This window comes from Etheostoma spectabile, chromosome 8 (assembly GCF_008692095.1).
Source record: "Etheostoma spectabile isolate EspeVRDwgs_2016 chromosome 8, UIUC_Espe_1.0, whole genome shotgun sequence".
Classification (NCBI taxonomy): domain Eukaryota; kingdom Metazoa; phylum Chordata; class Actinopteri; order Perciformes; family Percidae; genus Etheostoma; species Etheostoma spectabile.
Genome location: NC_045740.1, coordinates 27451421 through 27462449, shown reverse-complemented (window position 1 = coordinate 27462449; position 11029 = coordinate 27451421). Strand labels below are relative to the sequence as shown.

At 42.8% G+C, this 11029-nt stretch overlaps 1 protein-coding gene across 1 annotated transcript in view; it reads left to right on the top strand.

Annotated features, from left to right (window-relative positions):
* Window position 1: 1 nt before the first annotated feature.
* The window catches only part of tmtc2b (transmembrane O-mannosyltransferase targeting cadherins 2b), a gene marked incomplete at its 5' end in the record, with an annotated part of 115741 nt that continues 104713 nt past the window's right edge, over window positions 2–11029 (top strand). Inside the window, 1 exon segment of the mRNA XM_032523321.1 lies at window positions 2–153. Within this exon segment, the coding sequence (XP_032379212.1) occupies window positions 71–153 (83 nt within the window).

The window sequence follows — 11029 nt, the reverse complement described above, 5'->3', positions numbered from 1 at the left end:
TTTTTTTTTTTTCTCTGAGTATTTTTCTTTCTTCTTTTATTTTATTTCCCCGCGTGCGTGCGAGACAGAAATGTTTGCAGAATTGCTGTGCAGCGCCGTGGCTCTGGTCCTGTATGTCAACACTCTGGGCGCCGATTTCTGCTACGATGACAGGTACTTGGGGAAATGAATGACATCCAGCCTCGTGTTACTAACGGCACTGGCTCCACTATGTGTCCTCGCCGATACTTTATCATATCTGGACCAAAGCAAAAATCATTATGCTGCCATAACTCTGAATGAGCAGTATTATATTGCACCAGCAACACTGACAGTTAACTCATGTGAGCTTTTTCCAATGCAAGTACCAATGATGCTTTGAAGAGCTGTAGAGATTACCCTTACCTATCTGTAGCTACAGTGTGCCAGTAACTTGGAAACCACTGCTATATTCATACAGACACCTGTGTGTGTGTGTGTGTGTTTTAGTGAGTTCATAGGCATCATGTCCACACAGCATTTTGACATTTCCAATGGTATTCCTATCATTCCTGCTGCATTCTTTCAGTAATATCTTCCTGGCATCACTATAGTTTTCCTTGACTGATGAACGGCGAAGCCAGTAGTAAATAGGCAGTGTTCTTGAATGCCTTACTGCAAAGTGTTGCAGTCTCCAGAGTCTGGACTTGCTCCAAGTCTTGAGTTGTGCTGAGGAACTAATTGATCTCTGGAGGAGACATATGTGTCTGCTTTTCTCCCCCACAGCACCACACAGAAGTCCCCTTTACCCAGCAGTTGCGAATGTGCATCCAACTGAAACTTTGGCACAGCATTTTGTTATTAATTTCCTGAAAAATAGGCTTTAAGCTGAGGGTATAACAACCTCCACTTGAAGCCGACTTTGTGAGAAGGCGAGCATGCTGCATGGGTCCAGCCGCTGCTGTGATGCGGGGTAATGCATTACTCATGGCTGGCCGTTTGATATGTGATGGCTGAATGGTTGTCAGTGCCTCAGGCTCATGGTTGTGCACCATCCATGCATCGATGTAGGTCAGAGGCATCCTTGATTCCCTGCCATCACTATGTTGCATCTCTTTTATAGTCAATATATTGAATGAATAATGTGCTCATATTTCTAGCTTGGATACACCTGTTCTTAACAGGACCAGTACTAATCTCTGTAAAGTGACTTTGCCTTAGCAATACCAATCAATGAGTTACTTCTAATCAACAGGTGCAGCTTTTTAAAACACACTCAGCTGGGTGAACACACACTACCTCACCATCTTGTATTTTCTTCACAACTTTGCTTTGTATATAGAACACGTCCTGCTTAACATCCCCAAAGGCCTTTTTTACTGGAAGTCGGATACTTGTCTTATGGTAGAGTTGCTATTGTGTTTGCACTTAGTACTCTGGTCAGGTGATTCAGGCAACTCTTGTACAAGAATGGTGGTGCTCTGTGTCCATAAAGCTGTCAGGGAGCGGCTGTGCAGAGGTGAGAGGCTCCACTGCTTATGACTGCTGCTGCCGAGTCAGCTGCTGTGTGGCTGCTGGAGAGCCTGGAGCCTCCCAGGTTTTAATGTAAGACAGGGAGCCAAACTCTGATTATTCTGCTAGAGATGTTTACATAATGTTATTCATTACCATGTGAGCTTTGGTCCAAATTATTGCAGGCATGTTATGAAACAGATGAATGACATAGTTCACCAATTCCGGTCTGGGGGATTTTCTCTGACGTAGTCTATCTCTGACATGTTTTTCATCACAGTCATCCAGTGTTATCTGTTTTTAACACCATGTGTTTGGTTCATGGCTTGCAATTAGCAGCAGTCTCCTGTCCCCTCGGGCTTCACCCGGGGACGGAGGGAGATAGAGGAAGGGAAGGCACGCAGTGATAAATATATGTATAAAACAGCCCTGGACACACGTACTGATCTAACTTATTGCTTTATTTGTGTGGAAAAAAGCTGATATGACTCGGTAATGGTACCGAAGTTGTCATTATGGAAAATACTGAATGAGTGTGAATGACGATGAATCAAACTGCAAGCGTGCCATTACCCAACACCCTGCAGCTCATAGGTGGGATATATTTCAAGTGTGAGTCCGACAGTAATTTATGGATCATAAAGATAATGGTCTACAACAGCTCAAAGGGCATCAGTATTACAGAATGTGCGGCCTCGTGCTGTGAAATCAACATATATGGTTGATGTTTTATGTAGTGTGCATTTAAAAGTAAACTCTGTGGCTTCCATTGAATGTTTATGATGAATAGTTGCAGAATAATTAAATATGGATATTTTGTCACAGTGCGACATTGATTCCTCTCTGTGAGAAGACGGATTATGCTACTTTTTTTTGCTCTTGGCTGTGAAACCGATTCATTTACTCGACTCGGCGAGTGATGAAAAGTTAGGATTCAGAATTGTGCTGTGTGTATGGACGCGTGTGAAATGGCTCGGAGCTACCGAGCTGGCATAAAAAGACACCTGAGGATTTGCAATCGATTGGCTGGCAGTCTCGAATGGCCCTGGAATACATAATGATGTGTTGCTTTCTTTCTATGTAGCTTATTCTTGTTGGGGAGAAGGGAGTGCTTGAGAAAATGAAATCTGTCTAGGACACTGTGTTCTGAGACACGTACTTATCAGTGGTTACACGTTAATTTGAGCGAACGTCATGCATTTCATACATAGTAACCAAGGCCATTAGGAGGCCACGGTCAAAAGGAGAAAAAAAACCCTGTTTGAATTGGTTATAAAAAAATGTTATCCTCCAGACTGTAAAAAATAAATAATCCCAATGCACGCCCCCTCCCTCGATTAAAACGTCAGCCTGAAAGAGTGGCCTGCATGCTGCGCGATGCCGAACCGCCCCAGGGAGCGTTTCCTTTCTCACCCCTGGACACACTCATCATTACCACATACACAGCTTTGACACCTGCACTGGAAAATGGGAATCATACGTCATATAGTTCATATCTCTGCTGCTATAATCTGCAGTTAAGGCTGAGGGAAAGAATGGAAGAGCCCAGATAAATGTCAGAGGAGAAATACTGGTGTAATGTTGTGTGACTTTCCATATGCTGCCACACTAGTAAATTGCGGTTACTAGTGTGCTAGTAAGTTGCGGTTACTGTATTGACAGATTTAAGTGACGCATGCGCCACTTAAATCTGAACTCTACTCACATTGGGGAGTGACACCGGTAAAGGTACCGGGTTTGGTACCCAACCCTATCTGTGGGTTAAGTAAATTAAGGCAGCCACTTTCTCCATTAGCAGAAAACTTTGAGCTGTTTTCAATGTACCCACACACACCGGCATTATGGATTATCGTTCCATGTCAGGAGCTTGACGGATGGGATGAGCTGCACCCCACCTCGTTTATCTACCCCGGTGTGATGTTGTACAGTTCGACTGTGTGAGGATGTGTGAAGGTTGCGGGTCACGTGGAAGGACACAGCCTCCCTGGGCATGGGCGATGATTTATAACGCTCAAGACAGTTGGTAACGGCGAGCCGCCGCTCTGCTCCATGCCCTGAAAGCTTTATTAGAGAAGTCGGGACTGGGGGCAGAACAGGGCGCTTCACGCTGATGCTGTTTGATCTGAGCTCAGAGTCGATGACGGCAAAGAAGCCACACGGCACTTTGAGCCGTGACTCATGTTGTTTAATGATCATACCAATGAGCATATTTTGGGTGTTTTTTTTGTTCATTTTTGCTGAATTTTATGCCAATTTGTCATGTATAGTCAGCAGTTTCCTCAAAGATGCACAGAGAAAAGTAGACTGGGTACTCAACCTCAAGTCTAATGACAATAAGGGTGGTGCGCACTCTTTATACAACGGTCTGGTACTTGTGGGGTGGATGCCAGCCTGTGTTGACCTACCTGGCCTGACGTGGACTTTGCCGCCGTCTGTGCCCACTGTGTGTTAGTCCACTGATCTGGAACCCTACTCTCATGGCCTATACTGAAGGATGGGCTGATTGTGGTTAAGTTGAGAGCCCAAGGGCGGCAACCCAGCAGTTTGAGTATCCTCGCTTTTTTTCTCTCTGTCTGCTCTCTGTAATTACCGCCCTGCCTGCAGAGAGGGACTCACGACATGGTTTGGTAGACGGATAGCGGCTCTGCTTTCTCTCTCTCTCTCTGTATTTCTCTGTCTGCCTTCCCTTCATCAACCCCCCCCCCCCCCCCCCCCCCCCCCCAAAGCCTTTTAGTCCTCCAGTGCCCATCATCCAACGACTGCCTCCAGATGGTCCCGTTTGGTAAGCAGTTTAGGGTTTTTCTCTCTTCTGCAGTTTGAAGGGGAAGGTTTGAAGTGGATTCAAACGGAGGATGTTGTGTTTGCTTGTAGTTGCCAGGATGGAGACATCCAAGTGCCCAATGGCACAGACAGTGCCTAACAGAGTCAGTGAAGATGGTCTCATGACTAAACGCACATCCAGCCATATTATTGTAAATTCATTTTTAGTTGCTAAAATCAATAAGTATGAAAGGGGGTGCTCATAGTGATGAACCCACAGAGAATTAGCTTAAAAGCATCTTTCAGGTTTTGGATTTAAGTTCAGCAAATGTACTGTTTTGGTATTTTGCCCACAACAAATACCTGTTTTCAGCAAAAAAGCTCTAAAACCCCATAAGTTAGCAAGCAACGTGGAACATGGTGTCACATTTAGCAGATTAAGTCTTAGCTAAAGCTAAAGAGAATATCTTTCCTTCAAGCGTTAATGGAGAACAAACCTGCCATAAACTACTACTCCACATTAGGGCTGGGTGATATAGAGAAAATCAAATACCACAATATTGCGACAATATTGTATGGTTGACTATTAGAGCTTCAACAACGTGTTATGTACACAATGATAAATAATCTCCAGAAATGATTTAATGACTAAATAATAGAACAGCTAGAAAATGACATCACTTTACTGTAATGTAGCCTGTAAAACCAGGAAAAAACAACACTTACCATATTATGATATTACGATGTATCCTAAGACAATATCTAGTCTCATATCGTGATATCGATACAACATCGATATATTGCCTACTCCACATACAAAGTAAATGGTATTCAGTTATTGCAGGTTTAGATTAATGTCAGTTGTTAATATAAACACACAATGAATATGACTGATGACCTGTGAGGTAGTGGCTATTTTTAATGTGCAATGGAAGTGTGTTCTAGAGGAGGAAGCTTAAATGTTTCTAAATTTCCTCCCTCAAATCCCCAGGGAGTGCAATCTGTTGGCAGGAGAGGAAGGAGATATGTGCGAGGCATCCTGCCCAATCTTGTTGGCCCCACACTTTCTCTGATAGGTTTTCTCATATGAGGGGGAGACCGTGTGTGAGATTTCTGACCAACACTTACACATTATTACTGTGCGCCAACTTGAGACTGTTTACGCTCCAGCTACTAATGAATTTAAAAAGTTATTTTCATTTCATTCTAAAGAAACCATAACTCATCTCCCTCCATCTAGTCATTGCACAGAAATGGATGAATCTCTTGTGAGAATATGCCGCCACTGTGACCATCATTACTTGGGCTACACCAGCCCAGAAAGATCCGCTCAAACCACAGATAGATTGGATCTCTATTTTCCCAAGCTCTCATTTTCCAACAAATAGCCCATGAGGGTAGAAATTGTTATGTTCACCCTTGCCACAATTGCAAGATAAGCTAGCCTGGCAGAAATGCATTTGTTTCTAAAAATACCATTAATGAGGGGTTCTGATATGTTTGTGAGTTGCTTCCCTTACATACACAACCCTACAGCATTAATTCAAGCATCGGAGTCTTGGATAGAGTGAGTTCATATTTAGGTCAATGGGAAACAGCTGACTGGATACGATGCTCCCTTTTCTCCCTCACTGTCATCACCAGGCCCAGAATAAGAATGCATTATACTGTATCTTGGTCATTGAATTTCACCTCCTGAAGTTCATATGAAAAAATGTTGGCCTTTGTACGGCATTCCCTCTGGTGAGGGCAGAAAGGGAAAATGTGAAATACCTGCATATTTGGACAATGTGCAACAGCGATTAAATTTGAGAAGGTGTTTTATTGGTGCACTTCCTAACATGTAAAATGTGTTGAAACACACTCATCGCAGCAGAACACTGCAATCCTGTTACCTAACGTTGGACTTCCTTTTCCCTACCTTTCCATTCTGCATCCCCAGGTTTTGCAGTGACTGTCAAAACAGTTATATTAGCTCCTCAGGCTGCTGTGTGGCCCAGAGTGGGAAGGCTGCTTCTAATGTGGGATCTGTGTATTGGCGGGCCTGACCCCGCCATGCTTATGCAAACGTTCCCCTTCCTCTGGCAATTTAAAGGCATGGAAATATGTTGAGTTAGTGAAACTTGCAATATATTGTATCACTTTCTATAATTCAACGAGGCCACTATATACTGATTTTGTTTATTTTCGTGCCATGCACACAAAGCGCCCAACCCTAATGGGTTTACAAGACACCAAGGTTTCATATGTTGGCCAATACTATAAATACTTGCAGTTCAGAAATGCCAAAGATACGTTTAAATAAACAATACAAAACAAGGGAGGAAGCCTTATTTGGAGGTTATAGCAATGGAAGAAAGCAGGTGCTCCTCATGCATAGGCATAACACTGTCAATGGAAAGGGAATAGATCCCAGACACAACATAACACTGCATCAAGTACAGACATTTAAATCTTTATTATTGCTGCTACAGGATTTAAAAACAAGGCCGATGCATACCAATTTGACACTTTTACACTAACGAGTTTGTCAGTTGGTCGGTCCACTACTTTGGTCCAGACAGAAACATCTCACCAACTATCAGATCGATTGCCATTAAACTTTGTGCATACATCCATCTCCAGTTCATCAATGTTCTATCTCTGCACTGTTCACCATTGCACACAGTCTACCATAGTACCTTACAGTATTATGATCATTGCATTTCTGTGAGTGATTTTTATTTTTTGTCTTATATATGTGTTTGTTGTGTTATGGTTGTCTTGCTACTGGATACACTACTACCCCAGACCATGCATACTAATTACTTTTCCTTTCCCTTTGGTGCCATAAGCCTTTGGTTAATGGCAAAATACTTTAAAAACTAATGATATTCCCATACCTGCTTACTTGTTCAACATGTACAGCCTCATATTGGCCACTAGTATGGCTGTGGACTCTTGTTTCCAACTGTAAAGAAATTAAGAGATCCTTTTGAAATGTGTTTGCTTATGTTGTGTTTAAGGAAAAAGTCATGCACGCTACAATATTACGCCAACTAGCAGAATGCCTCTTCACAAATCTGCCATAAAGTATATTCTCTGCATTAACAAAAAGACACATGATTGTGCTCAAATCTGATTAGTGCGTGAACAGTAGCAGGTTGTAGTGCTGAGCGTGGTAGCACCACTAAGCCATACATTTTTCACTAAGTCCCAGTTATCCTGAATGACGCTTTACACAAGGAACATGCTCCTTGGACGCCACTGGACACCCATAACCTCCAGGTCCAGATGATGTCTAGACTCTTGAGAAACGTGATACATACCTGAGTCTTAAATCCCTCTGATGGTGTGATGTGGAGTTGATCACACAATGTGAAGCTGAAGGAAGTTCCCTTTGATTACCGGAGCTGACTGCTACTGCATCTGCCGTTGATAAGACTGAATGTGTGTGGCAGGTAAGGGAGCTTTAGCTGATTGTCATTTGGGATAATCTACAGCACTAGGTTCTCACTTTAGGATTGAAAGCCGCTCGTGAGCAGTCAACATGCTCATTGTTTCTTTAAAGCCCTCGATGGGCCCTGGCCCGGTCAAGGCAAGCCGCTTCAAAGCTGCATTAATAAGGCTCTAATGCTTTATAATCACCCCACTGGTATGCAGTGGGATGAGAAATGTAGCCATGTGTAAATTTCTGCCCGCATTCAAGATTGGCTTTGCTGCCCTGCACGAGACGTCTTATTTGGGTATTCTCAGTGCTCCTTGCCTGGCTGTTTAATTAAAAGCCAACAGATTATCTCTCCTAATACATCATGTGGTTATAGCAGCACAAACACATACAGTATACAGCACACAGACAGACACGCATGATAGTAATTGCTTTAAATGGGAATAATGTTTAATACCAGACCGAATCATCCAATAAGCAAATCCCGCACACGGTCAGTATTGCATGGCAGATGTTCAACACAGCTACTCAATAATGTGAGGAAGGTTAAAAAGCTGCCAAGGAATACACTAAGTCAAAATGGTGGACCAAATGTGCTATGTGACCAACAGAACCAGATTAGTGGGGTTCAAAGTCAAATAACATAATGGATCTGGTGTGTCAACTCCGAGCAGACGTGTGTGGTGATGGGTAAACGCTGGCTCTAGGTTATGCTCCCATCATTAGATGTGAGTCTCAAATGATTTAACTCAGCAGGGTTAAGTTGTAAATGGGTCTAGACAAGGTTTTGGATTTCGAGGGCTAATGCTGGCTGATGGGTCTTAAGCTGTGGCCACTCTCAGGGCTCTTGGCCCTCTTCATATTAATGGGATTAACAGGACTGTGGATGAGAGGGGGCACGACATGTAAGCAGAGAACACCAAGCCATTAGAAACACAAACTCCCCTGCCCCCCATATCCAACAGGGATGCTATAGTTGGTCCTTTCAGTAAGGAAGAGGAGACGGCTACCCCTCTTCACCGGGCCTCTCCATCTTGGTGGCCTTATTTTCTGACAAGGAGCACTGGCTCATTTCGATAAGGTTATGACACAAGTTGGCCGGTGCGGCGGCAATGCCTTTGTCCATTGTGAGAAGAAGGGGCTGTGTGGTCCCTCTGTTCTCCCTGGACCCAATGAAGGAGGCTATTTGTTCCAAAATAGAGGGGAATTAAGCCCTGGTTGTGTTGGCCTGTTGTTTATAAAGGACAAAGAAGCAAGACCTCAGTGTTTAGTGAATGGACAGAGCAGAAAACTGCTGCAGCTTTGCAGACCGAACTTGTCAGGACCAATTGGGTAAACTCATTACGGGCGTACGTGCTCTAGTTAGGGTTTTCAAGTGTCGAGGCAAAAAAATGGCCGATTCACAATTAGTGAGAAGAACAGAACCGAAGCTTCTTCGTGTTATGAATATGCCAGTTCAATTTGTTAGTTTTGGGCGGCATGGATGATGCAATGGTCAATGCCCTTGAGGAAATGTGGCATTTTAGAGCTGGTTCCCAAAACTGTCAAAATGGTTGCCATACTTTCATTTATAATTGGAGTAATTGCATTGCGTTTTAACTATGAGCCATATTTTACAGACGAAGAAGTGAAATCAAGCCTATTTTACATAACTCAAATTGACGGGTTGGTGCACTCACTGTGGAGGGATTGGTGGTTTTGATAGTGGATTTAACGGTTGTGAAGCTTTAACTTGACTTTTGCATTTATATTCTGAAGCGTATAAATATTAGGAAGTGTCCGTTTCTTTTTCTTAGCTGGCATGTGACATGTAACAGCAGCACTCATTCACCTCTCATTTTCAAGCTTAACTGTAACATCTAATGATATACCGGATATCTGGTAGAGCCTGACTGATATATCGGCTGAATTACGATATTACGATAGTAGGCATTTTCTGATCTATCTATCTTTTTCTTAAATATCCATTCATCAAAATCATTTAAATGACAAATAAATGATTTTGATAAATTAACATTTTAAAAATAAAAAAAACACGGACGGTCAACCATGTTATGAGTGCTGGCATTCCATACTTTGTCCACCAGAGGGCGCTCTACAACGTCCCTCTTTGCAACAGTGATTCTTTTTTTTGTTATTGATTTTGTACAAAGAAATTTAAGTTATTATATTATAAGTATTATTATTTTAGTGAGAACTCAGAAATAACTACAAATAACCAATGTTAGGGAAATCTGTCTATGTTTCCTCCTGGATTTATTTTTTAAATATACATGGACCGATATATCGGAATACCAGATTTTTAAATAACCAAATATATTACATTAAATATTTGTATCGGTATCGGACTTAAAAATCCTTTATCGGTCGGGCTCTTCTATCAAAACTTTCTATTAATCTGACATTATCAATTGTTTTTTCCCTTATTTCATGTTCATTTCTTCGGGCAGCTGTGGCTCAGTGGTAGAGCCTGCCAATTGGGAGCTTGGGGGTTCAATCCCTGGCCCTGCAGTCCCATGTCCAAGTGTCCTTGGGCAAGACACTGAACCCTGAGTTGCCCCCAATGCTGCTCCACAGTGTATGAATGTGTATTAATGGTGAATGGCTCCTGTACTATGTAAAAGCGCTTTGAGTAGTCGTTAAGACTAGAAAAGTGCTATATAAATACAGCAAACATTTCTTAAAAGGACGCAAGTGTTGGAATTTGTCAGTTTTGTGTTACTATTGTGGTCAAAGCGGTTTTCAAGTACCATTACAGTATCTGGTGTTACAATATCTGGTGTTTCCTAAGTGTGGGAAGTGAGTCACATACAGCACAGAATGGCCTGTGGTCTGGGGAACCTGCCGCTCCCCTTAGGATTGGAACGCTGGGACACAAGAAAACATGGGACCATTGTGGCTTTCATTCTGGTGCCGTGTGTTCCATCAAGTCACTGAGTTGAGGTACAGTATCTGTAGAAAGGGGACGGACACTTCAGATCAGAGAACGGAAACTGAGGGAATTGTCAGGTGTGTGTTCTAAAACACTTTTTCTTTAGCTGTGAACGAGCCAACGGAGCAAACTGAAGACTGGATTCTTGTGGAGGAGTTGCCTCCTCTCCCTCTCTCTTCCCTCACTTCCTACCTCTCACCAGACCACGGCAACGGAGGAAGCACATCTTTTTACAAGCTGCCTCTAATTGATACTGTTGTGCCCTGGGAACCCAGTGCGTGGTTTTAGTGCTGTGCAAAATGCGTGCAAAGCACAACAGCCTGCAGTATGCCACCCCCTGGGACACCACAGGTTATTTACAACCAGACGACCAGTCTGGCCCAGGTCCTAGTATAGTTTCATTTAAGTAAGTTAAAAAAAAAAAAATACCCACCGCACTT